The following is a 14,585-nucleotide window of genomic DNA, read 5'->3' on the forward strand; positions in this document are numbered from 1 at the left end:
TTGTCCCCAGCATTTGAATACAGTCAGCACTCGGACATCCGTTACCCAGATACAACTCAGTCACGTTTTACCGCTCTTGTATTAAGAATAAAATCAATCCCCATTTATATATAATGTTATGGACCGTTATCAAAATTGGGCATTTGCCATAATGCCCGGGCAGTTGGTAAAGTGCCCAGCTGCAGTGGGCAGATGTCGAATTAGCTTTGAATTTTATGTCATTTCGTCAACTGCCCACAACCACCCGGGCGAAGAAAGATTTTTAACAGATACAGTATAATACAAATTGAGAGTGAATTACCTTTGTCGCCTTTAAGCGCAAAAGTGCACCGCCACCAAGCACCCGTTGCAATGTTTATTTAAATAATTTAAATACTTTCTGACAACACTATAGTAACGGAATTAAACAAAATATCAATGCACAGTTTATTTTCATCATGGGTTAGATATAGAGGTTAGAGTAAATTGGGGGGGGGGGAGCAAGTCCAGAATAAAATGCAACAATTTATTTCAGAAATCAAGCGTTTTGAAACTGGTAAAAATGCAATCAGCACATTAATCTAAATACACATTTAAGGGTATAGTAATTGAATAAGACACACCATGCAGATTACTATTTATTTTTTGCGAGTTTATTCACGTGACTTCATTCCATGTCTCTGCTGAAACTCAAAGAAAAAAAGCAACAAAGAAAAAAAGTCTGTACCAACAAAGAAAAAAAAGCAATGTTTCAGTAAGACAGAGCTAAAAGAAATCTGATTATATGAGGATGGTGCGATAGTATTCAAAGTTTTGCTGTAATTCGCGTGATCATGAACGAGTCAGTACCATTAAATATCATCACAGCCGTAAACAGGCAGAGAATAAGAAAGCAAACAAGACGGCAACAATGGCAAAGCACTGCAATCTATGCTGAAAAACTAAGAGCCAAGATACTGCGCTCAAGGCGGAGTTTTACTCAAGTAAGCTAAATTAATTGCGTATTTAATTATTGTTTAGTTTATTTCTTTCCAAGCTACCTGCCTTTAATGAAGCTTGTGACAAAGAGGCTGGTGATTGTGAACAGGTGTAGAGGTGAGGCAGTGCAGGGTAACCACAGACGATTGTAATCCGGTTTGGAAAGTGTGTTTATTCATTGTAATTCAGGTCTGGTGACCAAACAATAGACCCCGGCAATACACAACGATGTGCAGTGCGTGGAGGAGACACAACAGGGTTACAGTCCAAACAATAAACACTAATTATCCGCCCCACAATAATGCTGGACACGGTCCCCAGTCCTGGGTGCGTGCAGTCGTTCTCGTGGGGGGTGAGAAACAGGTTATTTGGTGACTGTAGTGCAGTGCTGATCCAGCTTTGTGCTGGCCCAAGGCGACAGCTCCAGATACGTGTTAGCTGTGTAGTGGTTTACAAACACAGACAGTTACTAACAGACAATACAAGCAAACAAAACACTCGAGAATATTCTCTTATTTAGTTCTTGATTTTAAGCAGACGTTACTGCAGCTCTCACATTCCTTCCAGGTTATGGTCAAAACCCAAGCGAAGGAAAAGATTAACGATTCTCCGGCCCCTTTATGCTATCACGCATGAATCCTTGCCTGCAGCTGCTACCTCGTTTACCTTCCAGGTCAATACGTTCCTGCACCGGAGTCTCGCCTTCTTCAAGGCTGACCGACTTCCCGACCCTGGAAATGAACTGTCAGGCTAGCCCGTCCAAAGACTTACCCTTTCGCTACTTAGCGCCCTCACAGGTCGGGAGGGAGATTTCCAACCAGAACTCATATTTCCGTCACAAGCTATAATTAGCTATTTTAAACCATGGCCATTTCTTAATTGAATTATATTTTCTAACGATGAAGAAATGAGCTCAAAACTATTTTTCTAGCTATACAATCCTTAAAGGCAACTGATCGCTTTACTGTGTAAAGGATGTAGTCACTACACTACACACCGCTGGCTTCATAAAGACATTCTGTCTGGAGACGCACTTCTTTTTAAATCTTGCAAACAACACTGCAGAATTAGGAAAGAAACAATTGAGAGGATCAGTGAACCTGTTTTAGAGTCAGTCAACATGCCTTTATCAGTGTTTCAAATTTTACCCTGGTTATTATAATGCCAGTAAAATGCTAAACTTAATTGCGTGGAGTACAGTACATAGGATTACTCTCACATGATATTGCTGGACTGTTAATAAACTGTTTCATATTTTTTATTGTTATTGTAAATGCCAGCAAAGCTAAACCGTTTTTTTTTTTTTTTTTTCCAAAACACCTATATCTGTAGACTGAACTACTGTGTTAGAGGAAGACTGTAAATATGATTCTCACAACTGTGCGGGACACTTGGTTTTCTGAACTGTTGTAATATAATTCTTAGGTTTTCCTGCTTATTTTAATGCCAGCAATGAGCCAAGTGATGTCTATAAACATTATGACAGGTTTGAAGTGTCTTCAGGTGCTTTACTTCCTATCACAGCAACAAGAGTCTAATTGAAAAAAATAATAATTGTGGTAATATTTATTAAGTTTACTTATTTTAAAACTACCAACATTATATTTATGTTCAAACGCCACATTTATTAGTATGTTGATAAAAAGAGGGAACACATGGAATTGGCCAGAGGTCTCGTCCGCGGGTGACCGACGGCTACCTGCGCGAGGCCGGCTGGAAATACATGAACAGATACATGCATCCCAGTGCCGCAGATAGGAAGTGGCTGTAGCCACCTCTCCCCAAAATGACGAGGCCACCAAACCATGAATGAATAATGAAAAATATTTAACGCTCTCCACAGTGGTTGCGCGGTCACGGGTGGGTGCGTGCAGGGGGGGTTGCACGGTTTTGTGCTATTTGAATGTTTTATTATGCTGTGTGTATTATGTTTTCTGTAAAGCACCTTGGGGTCTGTGACCTAAGGTGCTATATCAATGAAATAAATAATTAACCTGAATCTGTATTTCTGTAACTTTTATTGTGAAACTTTGGATTTTGTCAGTAAGCAGATTACACAACTGGCACTTACAACACGAATCCAGTTTACTTAGCGCTCCAAGAAGGAGTTAGGTTTTGTTTTGTTTTGTTTGCTTTTCATTAATTATCAAACCTACTAAACACAGTGCGGTGTTTGACAAATAAAACAGGCAGGTATTGCCCTGTTTAAAAACACAGGAGTGTTGTTGCAGTGTGTTGTGCCCATCGGCATCAGAAACCCACAAATAGATGACAAAGTCACCAAGACCTAAAAATCAATCATTTATCTAAAAATCCATTTTGGGGCAAATAGTTTAATCAAACATGAAACACCAATGTGTTGCTGTACATTGATGTCAAAGCTCACACATCATTATCCTAACTCTTCAACATGGTTTGCTAAAATCTCAAAGGGACTATAGGTTTGTTTATTACTTTAATTTATTACCCAAAGGTTTACTCTATACAAGACAGCATTTTACCAGAACTATAGCCATTTAAGTCTCCTAATTAGACTGGTTTAGCGATGTAGACTAGTACTGTCTTATAGTTCGCTGAATACCCATTTAAATCTTAAGTCTAAAACAGACTATACTTTCTTATAGTCTGCAGCATGCATCAGACTGGTATAATATTAGAATAGCAGAGTTACTAACAGCACAGTACTATCAAAAAGCTCAATCTCACCTTGTAATAGTCCCCGGTTCCCGTTCCTGCGGCAGTCTTGTTCACTCCAGTCGGGGTTCATGTTTCTGAGAGGTTGGTTACTGTCCGCATCTGCAGCGCTCATGCATTCCCGCACCGCTTTCAACTCGCTCTCTGATATTTCCAATCTCAGCTTCAGCCTTTCATTCTCTTTCTCCTTCCCAGCCATTGCAATCTGAAACTCGTTCAATTTACTGCCCACAACTCTTGTGATTTCCCACAAGACGGTGTCTACAGCCGCTTTCACTGCGTGCTCGATGGCAGAGCCGAGCTCGTCTTGCAAGAGCGAAACGGACACGCTGACGTCCATCCTCGCTGGGTTTAGATTGAGACTCGAGTAGAGGGATCCTGTTTGATTTTAACTTTTTTTTTAAATGGAGAATTAACATGCACATACAATCGGGCACTTCTTCTGGTGTAGAAAAGAAAGAAAACGAACAACAGGCTCGTCTTGCTTTACAAAGAGTAACTTTTCATCATGGACGGCTAGAACTTAAAGCACTTTTTCGCAGTAAAAAAAAAAAAAAAGTTAAACATCTCTGTGTGTTACAGGGTGTCCCGAGTTCTTAAACACAACAGAAACGAGACTATTTCAGAACGCAGATAATAAACGAGCAAAAACAATCAAGAAACACTTTAACCAAATCTAAATCCTTTGAACAGCAGGCAGAAAAACGCAGTAAGATCAGCCCTGATTGCAGCCATCTCTCTCCCCACTAAAACAACGCGAACCTTTCAATTTCCTGTGAGGAGATGAAAGCGTCACTGGCAGTGGGCGTGTCTGCTTGGAACCGTGCCGTCTTATTGGCTGCAGAAACTCTTGGTGCGTTTGCTGCGAAGTTATAGGGTGCGTTTGCAGCGAAGTTATAGGGTGCGTTTGCTGCGAAGTTATAGGGTGCGTTTGCAGCCAAGTTATAGGGTGCGTTTGCAGCCAAGTTATAGGGTGCGTTTGCAGCGAAGTTATAGGGTGCGTTTGCAGCCAAGTTATAGGGTGCGTTTGCAGCCAAGTTATAGGGTGCGTTTGCAGCGAAGTTATAGGGTGCGTTTGCAGCCAAGTTATAGGGTGCGTTTGCAGCCAAGTTATAGGGTGCGTTTGCAGCCAAGTTATAGGGTGCGTTTGCAGCCAAGTTATAGGGTGCGTTTGCAGCGAAGTTATAGGGTGCGTTTGCTGCAAAGTTATAGGGTGCGTTCAAGAATCGTTTGGGCAGGCTGCGCACATCGCGCAGCTTTCAAAAGGGGACTGCGATAAAGAAGGACATCCGCACAACCCTGTACTGTCATCGCTCAACGTGCTGTCGCCACCTAGCCAGGCGGTGTGAATGACAAACACCCTCACAAGGAAAACTCGAGAAGCAACCCTATACAATCATTGCATTGCATTTGCAATGAATAAATATTAAGGTCTGGGAGTTCCCTAACATTAATCTAGACAGTAGCTTAGTGTTCCTGATCTTGCATGAATTATAAAAACATAATGAAAGTAGACAATGATATATGAAGATGCACGCATCTCTAAACAAGGCTACCATTTATTCAGAAAAAAATAAGTTGAACTAAAATCATTGCAAAAGTTCAAAAGCTCTTTTCAGTAACACTAAAAAAAGGGTTAATGATGATACAGGTTTGTCTTTTTGTATTAAAGAGAAATGAACCCTAAGCAAATAGAAACATACATCCCACAACTATATTAACCAATCTTATTTTTAGTTAAGTTTAAACAATGCAGAGTTTCAGTCCAAGACCATCTTAATCCTAGATCAAAAGTAAGGGAAAGAAATGCTCTTACTACAATATACTGAATCCAGCTGTTACCTTGCTATGTTATGTAGAATAGCAGCAGCACAAATAATGGTACAAACTCGGACAGGAGCCATCCACAGTTAGCCATGATTTCCATTACATGAGAGTACATATTAAGACTTCATGCTGATTTGAACTCAGCTCACGCCAAGATAAGCACCAACTAAGATGTAGCTTTACAGTAAACTAATGTGATCCATCTGCACCTCCATCCATTTGTGTTGCTTTCCATCTGTTGATGTAGATATCCTTCTGCCTGGTGTTGATGGCTGAAGTGTAATGCTGGCTCCAGGGATCAGTTTATTTTGCCTCCCCAGCGCATCAGCACACACAACGGCTGCGATGCTGGCTCCGGGGATCAACCACAGTGCGGTCTCCCCAGCGCATCAGCATGACAACCATCTGGATTGAGCTAAGTAGTGTACATCTCTGGGGTCTTCAAGTGGGGACCTTCCATCCTCTGTGTTTCGTCGACTAGCCCCAGCCCATCGGGGATCGGGTGTTTGGAGACTCCTGGCCGAACATTAGGTTAAAAAACGTCTTTATTGTAAAGTACTACTAAGTACTGTGTTTAAATGTGTATAACTATACTCCAATGCAATTTCTCCTAGTTACTTATGTCTGAGCAAAACCCGTGTCCATCCTCCACTTACGTCTGTTGAAGTGATGAAGAGGCTCAGGTGTTAATACCCATAAAGGAAGAGGACATGATGAGGCAGCTTGATACAATGAACAGCACAAACATTGTTTAGCACCCTCAAAATGAAATGTGGTGTGGAATTTTCACAGCTCAATTCTTGGGAATCAACAATACGTCTCAATATTCCAATTCTTTATTAAGCAGAAGCAGTCATACAAGTACAGTGCAAATGAGGATGCTATATTTGGCACAAAGAGATACAAAATAAGCTAATGAAACAAATATGTGATACAAAATAAAAGTACACCGTCGGGTTACAAAAATAAAGACAGCAGTGCATCTCTAATAGCAGGACCCTCTTCATATCACTGCTGTACAATTCGTGCTGGAGGGTGAGGTGGCTCTTCCTCCGCTTGCCTGAGCACCTCCTTACAGTCCTGGCCCAGACTGTACAGGATACAGCAGGCTGTGATAATCTGGGGAACAAGTTTGTGGTTCACTTCAATATGCTTCAGTAGCAAATCAGATCTTTAATAACCATTTGCATCAAAAACAATGACACGTGGCTTATTTCACATGAAACTTTTCTTTGCTCACATAAACAGTATTTTTGGGAACTTTCCTGGTTAACAGTCCGAGAAACTAAGTGGGTCGTCAGCATGGCTAATTTAAATCTGACCCCCCCCCCCCCCCCCCCCCCCCACCCCTCTCCTTCATTTGCATAGTGTTCAGGGAAAAGTAGATGTTCCAAAGGGAAATGAGAGGCTTTGCATGTAAACACAAAAAGGCACCATGTCCACGTTTATTTCACGAGAAACGGATCTCTCAAGAAAAGCAAACACGCATGTAAGTGGCCTATTGTAATGCACATCAGTTAATTTCCTGAATTGATGAATGGTTTCCAAGGAGACCATATATAGCCCCATCTTCAGGTCATATACAGCTGAACGTTTTAGGATACGCATGTCATGAGTACCTCCAGGCCAGCGAGCTACACAGTTGATAAATGTGCAGTTTAGCATCACCCACCACTTGAACATTTACACTGTGGTAAACTTTTCTATTGACAAAAGAGATGTTCATTTGCAGAAGGAGCTTGGATTTTTATGCGAGTCCCATCAGTTGCGCCCACAACATTTTGAAAACCAGCAATGGCAAAAAAAATCAGCTTTCATTCTGTTTGGTGAAGACAACTCCAGTGGAAAGGATGTTAATTTAGCTGCAAGTTCCTGAGCAACTCTATACACTATCCTTGAAGCGGTAGATTGATGTAGACCCCCCCCCCCCCCCCCCCCCCCCCAGTTGCATAGAATCTCAGAGACACTCTTCAGAAATGTACTACGTTGAGAAGAATTCTCTTTTAAGGAGTCCACATGTGGATTTTCAAACGTTTTTCTCTTGTGTGAACACACTGGTGTGTTTTAAAATATTGTAACCGTCTGAAACTCTTCCCACACTCAGAACAGTGATAAGGTTTCTCTCCTGTGTGAACAAGCTGGTGTGTTTTAAGGTTTTGTAACTGCGTGAAACTCCTCCCACACTCATTGCAGTGATAAGGTTTCTCTCCTGTGTGAACACGCTGGTGTGTTTTAATACTTTGTAACCGTGTGAAACTCTTCCCACACTCAGTGCAGTGATAAGGTTTCTCTCCTGTGTGAACAAGCTGGTGTGTTTTAAGGTTTTGTAACTGCGTGAAACTCCTCCCACAGTCAGCACAGTGATAAGGTTTCTCTCCTGTGTGAATGCGCTGGTGTCTTTTAAGCTGCGATAAACAACTGAATTTCTTCTCACAATCAGTACAGGGAAATGGAGTTCTTCCTGTGAGATTTCTTTTTGAAGCTAGAGGAAAAAAGGGGAGACAAATGTTATTGTAAAGCATTTTTACACATTCAATTTTCTGCAGGGCTTCCCCTATAACCAACTTCTAGAATGGACTCTGATTTCCATTACATGAGAGTAGATGTTAAACTTCATGCTGATTTGAACTCGGCTCTCGCCAAGATAAACACCAACTAAGACGTAGCTTTACAGTAAACTAATGTGATCCATCTGCATCTCCATCCATTTGCATTGTTTTCCATCTGATGAAGTAGATATCCTTCTGTCTGGGTTGATTGCAGAAGTGTAATGTTGGCTCCAGGGATCAGCTCGTTTTCCCTCCCCAGCGCATCAGCACACACAACGGCTGCGATGCTGGCTCTGGGGATCAACCACAGTGCAGTCTCCCCAGTGCATCAGCATGACAACCGTCTGGATTGAGCTAAGTAGGGTACATCTCTGGGGTCTTCAAGTGGGCACCTCCTGTCCTCGGTGTTTCGTTGACTAGCCCACGACACCTCAAGAGGGCCTGACAGTGATTCTGGCGTCCCAGCATCACCCCCCTCCATCCCCCACTCAGCTCAGCCCAGCTTACTTACCCGTACATCAGCGTTGCTTTCTTTCTATTGTGCTTGAGATCCCCATCCAGAATCTTTCCGTCTCAACCACAGCCAGTTGCTGCTCCTTTCTGCTGCTTCTTCACTGTGCGACGCAACTCTTGGCCACTGAACCCGACGTCTCTGAGAAACCGGGTTGTAGAGTGTGCCACAAATCCTCCACAACCCACCTTCACTGGGTAAACTCCGACTCTCCATCCTCGCTGTTCCACTTCAGCTGCTAGTTGAGCATACCAAAGTTTCTTCCTCTCATACGCCTCATCCACAGCACCCTCCCATGGCACTGTCTACCAGATGAACAAGGCGTGCTGATCCAGACCACAAGACAATGTCTGGTCTGAGGTTAGTGGTGGCAATCTCAGGTGGAAAAATAAGCCATCAACCAATGAGAATACAGTCAAACCCGCTTAACATCACTCCTGTTAATTTGCCAGGCAGAATATAATGGGTGTCAATAAAGACAAATGCTTGATAAGATCCTTTTTAATTAGTAACACTCCAGTTAATATCACTCACTTTACCAGTCACTGATTTATATGCTAGTGCTGTATTGAAATGTTTCTTCTGGTGACACTTTTAGCGACCCGACGAGGTTTGGCATCTCCCGGTGATGAGACATGTGAGCCCAGCATTACTATAAAGCAGTGGGAGCAGCACAATCGCAAACAGTCTACCAGAAACAGGGAAAGATCTAACAGTGTTCCAAACAGGCATCTAGCAGAGGTCACAGTACCAAGGACAGTTATGTTGCAAGTGGTCGAGCAGCCTCCCTAGCCTACATATAACATTTCTAGAGTTTAGTAACCAGTTTCTGCAAGATTAATAGTCAGCTCAATGTTTCTTATTTTGTATAATTACCTCTAAATCCCAGTTCACATTCAGGTGGACAATCATCACACAGGCTGGATCCCAGATTGTTGTTCTCCTCAAGTGTACAGACATTATTTTCAGTAGGATCTTCCTCTGCGATGGGGACACATTCCTGTTCTATGAATTCCTCTTTAATAGGAACACATTCCAGTCGAGGGACCTCTTCATCTTTAACACACGCCAGCTCTGTAACCTGCTTTAGACTCGCACACCACTCCTGGTCAAAGGACTCCTCTTGTGTGTAAACTGCTTCTATCCTTGGCCCCTCTTGTGCTTCATATTTAGGTATAGCATGGCCTTCTTTAGGATCTGTGTGAAAGAAAATTGTACAAAATATAACTTACAAGCCAATAGGGGTGCAAGATAATACCAATATAATACTGATATTCTTCAGTAACTGGTATTTGAACAATACTGGTATTTTTGGTTAAACTGATTCAGGGAAACATCTACTGGAAAATGTTGGCTATTATCTCGCAAGACAACCACTTCCTGTGAGAACTTGTAACGTAAGCTGTGCGAACACAAAAGAAAACATGGCAGAAGCACACACAGATTTAGAGCTGCTTAAATTCTGCAAAGCAAAGTCACATGTGTGGAATAATTTCCTCATAAAAATAAATAAATCAAAAAAGGATGGCTGTACAGCATCAAACATTGCTGTGTGTTCTTCATGCAAGGCTGAAGTACCAACCAAATGCTGAACCACTGAAGAACCAACCAAATGCTGATACAGACTGGGTAACGGCCACTGAAAATTATTTTTGTGTGTGTGTTTCCGTTTCTGGTCGGCAAGCATTCTGGTTTCGTGTATATAAAGCAATTTAGTATGCTCTCTGGTAATGATTCGATTTAAAATCATACGGTAACCGAAACCCCAAGGCGCTGAAATGCTGCACCTCAAATTAAAGGTACCAAAAGGGCAGCCATTGAATTCTCCTAATTAGACTGGTCAAGGCTTACCAATACAGACTCGTACCGTCTTACAGTTTGCAGAAAACCCATTTAAATCTTAATTAGACTAGGTGGTGTGCAGGTGGAATTTATATTTTCCGAATATTTGTGTATGAAGTAGGATTTTAGGTCAGTCAAGGGTTAATGTGTAGTTGAGAATGCATATGCCTCTATGTTATCAGCTGCAATGGAAATTGTGCGAAATGATTGTGTGCTTGTCTGTTGCTTGCAGGCCCAGGCTTATGACAAGACAGCAAAAGGATAAACCACAGATGTACATGCTCACAGTTAACAGGAACTAGATAGGGAAAAACGTTAAACCACAGAAGTACGTGCTCATAGTGACTCGCCTATACAACTGACTGAGAAGTTATTTCAAGAGTTGAAGTAAAAAAACAAGATCAGTCTCACCTTGTAATAGTCCCTGGTTCCCGTTCCTGCGGCAGTCTTGTTCACCCCAGTCGGGGTTCATGTTTCTGAGAGGCTGGTTACTGTCCGCATCTGCAGCGCTCATGCATCCCCGCACCGCTTTCAACTCGCTCTCTGATATTTCCAATCTCAGCTTCAGCCTTTCATTCTCTTTCTCCTTCCCAGCCATTGCAATCTGAAACTCGTTCAATTTACTGCCCACAACTCTTGTGATTTCCCACAAGACGGTGTCTACAGCCGCTTTCACTGCGTGCTCGATGGCAGAGCCGAGCTCGTCTTGCAAGAACGAAACGGACACGCTGACGTCCATCCTCGCCGGGATTCACTTTGACACTTCTGATGTGACAAGGAAAGAAAATCAACAGACTCGTTTGACTTTTGCAAGGAGTAACTTTCGCATTGCACGCTGCCCGAGTGCCCTTAAATGAACAGAAAATTGGCTTTTTGTTTCAGGACTCAATGCATGTAATAGAACTATATAAATTATTATGAAACATAACCAGCAGGTGGATTGAAAACCTGTAAAAATAAAAAAAAACCCAGCAGCCGTTGCACTCGCCTGCCTCCGGATCACAAACTAAGCAAACACTTCACTTTGCAGAAGCGAAGGGAGAGCGTCACTAGCAGTGGGCGTGCCTGGTTGCAATCGCCGCGTTTTATTGGCTGCAGAAACTCTCTTGAGCCATCTTCTTGCGAGGCTGATTGGCTGGACCATGTTGGCTCCGGCTGCCTCGTGTTTTCCTATTGCAGAGTCCCGTTGAGGATCCGAAATGGCGCCAGTTTCCTCCCTCTGCTTTTGATGCGGTTTGTATTCCAAAGCCTCTGATCGGTGTGTGGGTCGTTGTATTTAGTTTGATTTATTCATGGATCTTTTTTTAATTTAGTTTTTTTAGTTAAAGTGGCTGTTTAGATAGGGAATGGAAGACTTGAGATCAAATGGATTGTACTGTTTTTTATTATTATTATTATTACAATACAAAAAGTTATTACCCACTGACACAACCTTTAACGATGCTGCTGGAAAGCTGTGATTTAATTACGTTGTTTATCAGGTTGTTTGCATGCAGCTTTTTCATGATTGCATCTGAAGTATTTGTAGATGTTAGTGATCTTACATAATAAAGATTAATTCTCAAACTGAACGCAGTTGGGATTCAAGGAAACACATGTAGATGGATTAGGGAGTGGTTAACATGTAGAAAACAGAAAGTACTGATTACAGGAAAAACCTCAGAATGGAGTGTGGTAACCAGCGGTGTACCACAGGGATCAGTATTAGGTCCTCTGCTATTCCTAATCTACATTAATGATTTAGATTCTGGTATAGTAAGCAAACTTGTTAAATTTGCAGATGACACAAAAATAGGAGGAGTGGCAAACACTGTTGCAGCAGCAAAGGTCATTCAAAATGATCTAGACAAGATTCAGAACTGGGCAGACACATGGCAAATGACATTTAATAGAGAAAAGTGTAAGGTACTGCACGCAGGAAATAAAAATGTACATTATAAATATAATATGGGAGATACCGAAATTGGAGAAGGAATCTATGAAAAAGACCTAGGAGTTTTTGTTGACTCAGAAATGTCTTCATCTAGACAATGGGGGGAAGCTATAAAAGGCTAACAAGATGCTCGGATACATTGTGAAAAGTGTTGAATTTAAATCAAGGGAAGTAATGTTAAAACTGTACAATGCACTAGTAAGACCTCATCTTGAATATTGTGTTCAGTTCTGGTCACCTCGCTACAAAAAAGATATTGCTGCTCTAGAAAGAGTGCAAAGAAGAGCGACCAGAATTATTCCGGGCTTAAAAGGCATGTCATATGCAGACAGGCTAAATAATACTATAAAGATATAAAAGCCCTATTATAAAAGTATGATTTTAATTTATTTTGAAAATGTGCCACGGTTTACTAGAATTATAGTCTACATAATGATTTAATCCATATGTCACTGAAACAGTAGGTCTGTTATTTCAACAAATTGAATACAACCATATATACAATATCATTATATATAGCCATATACCGTGTTGCCAGTTCATTTTACTATGGGGGCAATCTGTGTCACACCAGCCAGAATCCAGGAAAATCTTCACCTCAAGATTGTGACTCTGCTTAAATTTTGTATAGTGGAAGATACAGATCAGGTATGAACCCAGGCCACATATTTAAGCTCAGCGAGTATTTGCTGAGATACACCCCCTTTTGTAGGGAGGGTCTCATTTTGAGAATCTAAAAATGATATTCAGAATGTCAGTAGCCCTATGAATGGTTAAGTTATGAGCACACCTAAGCAATGTCAAAGCGATATCTCTTCTACTTGAAGGAACATCCACTTAAAAATCACTCAGGAATTTGACAGTTTTTTCAATTAAGCCCCCCCCCCCCCCCATCAACACAGGCATACTGCAGTGGTGGTACATATTTTACATGAATTCTACAGAAGACCTCCCTGGCTATCTGTACAGAAGCATTCATAGGGCTGCTTACATTCTAAATATCTGAGCATCTGGGTTTAATAAAGTGGAAAACAACTGAGCTATGGGGAGGGTGTGAGAGACACCTAATGGGGTGCGGTCCCTTATCAACTGGTGGCGTGAAGAATGTACCTCAACTACCCAAAAATATACAGTGATGTTCTGGAATGCTTCTGGACTTGAGGCAATGGTCCTCTGCTTTAAATAAAGATGTAACTATTTTGCTGAAACCAATAAGACTCCTGTTTCTTTATTCATACTCACAGGCACCCAATCCACGTTTAATCCAACTTCAAACAACAAAACATACAAAAACACCTGCTTATTATATTTACTACAGCACATACAAACATACCAAGGCTTCAACTCGGCACAAAATAACTGCTTGCACAATGATTGCAAAAGGCAAAGCTTGCATGTAACGACGTTATTTACAATCAACACAACCCATTACTTTTGGTAAAGCCAGCCACAATCAAATCAAACAGATTTTCAGATATTCAATACTAACTGCCTTGCTATTTTTTGCGTTGTTTTTAGCATATAAGTCAGTTACTAAACACCACCTTGTACAGTGTTCTTATAAGTTTGGTACACCAGCAATAATTAACTTGTTTGAAACTCATAGCTCATCTAAATCCATGTTTGAGGCAGACGAGAACGATTCGGGATCACTTAAATCAGCAACAGCCTTCTCAGCAAATCTTCACCCATTTCTGTTACATGAGAGTAGATATTAAAAACTTCATGCTGATTTGAACTCTGCTCTCGCCAAGATAAGCACCAACTAAGACGTAGCTTTGCAGTAAACTAATGTGATCCATCTGCATCTCTATCCATTTGTGTTTCTTTCCATCTGTTGATGTAGATATCCTTGTGCCTGATGTTGATTGCTGAAGTGTAATGCTGGCTCCAGGGATCAGCTTATTTTTCCTCCCCAGCGCATCAGCACACACAACGGCTGCGATGCTGGCTCTGGGGATCAACCCAGTGAGGTCTCCCCAGCGCATCAGCATGACAACCGTCTGGATTGAGCTAAGTAGGGTACATCTCTGGGGTCTTCAAGTGGGCACCTCCTGTCCTCGGTGTTTCGTTGACTAGCCCCACGACACCTCAAGAGGGCCTGACAGTGATTCTGGCGTCCCAGCATCACCCCCCTCCATCCCCCACTCAGCTCAGCCCAGCTTACTTACCCGTACATCAGCGTTGCTTTCTTTCTATTGTGCTTGAGATCCCCATCCAGAATCTTTCAGTCTCAACCACAGCCAGTTGCTGCTCCTTTCTGCTGCTTCTT

At 41.8% G+C, this 14,585-nt stretch overlaps 2 protein-coding genes across 2 annotated transcripts in view; both read right to left on the bottom strand.

The window, feature by feature from the left end:
* The window catches only part of LOC121305928 (zinc finger protein 829-like), a 219,917-nt gene extending 216,159 nt beyond the window's left edge, over window positions 1–3,758 (bottom strand). Inside the window, exon 1 of the mRNA XM_041237598.1 lies at window positions 3,664–3,758. Within this exon, the coding sequence (XP_041093532.1) occupies window positions 3,664–3,724 (61 nt within the window). The 5' untranslated portion in view covers window positions 3,725–3,758. The remainder of the gene's footprint in view (window positions 1–3,663) is intronic.
* LOC121305919 (receptor-type tyrosine-protein phosphatase H-like) overlaps window positions 1–14,585 on the bottom strand; it is a 364,307-nt gene that overhangs the window by 267,653 nt on the left and 82,069 nt on the right. The gene's annotated exons all lie outside the window — the stretch shown is intronic.

Source organism: Polyodon spathula, chromosome 45 (assembly GCF_017654505.1).
Source record: "Polyodon spathula isolate WHYD16114869_AA chromosome 45, ASM1765450v1, whole genome shotgun sequence".
Classification (NCBI taxonomy): domain Eukaryota; kingdom Metazoa; phylum Chordata; class Actinopteri; order Acipenseriformes; family Polyodontidae; genus Polyodon; species Polyodon spathula.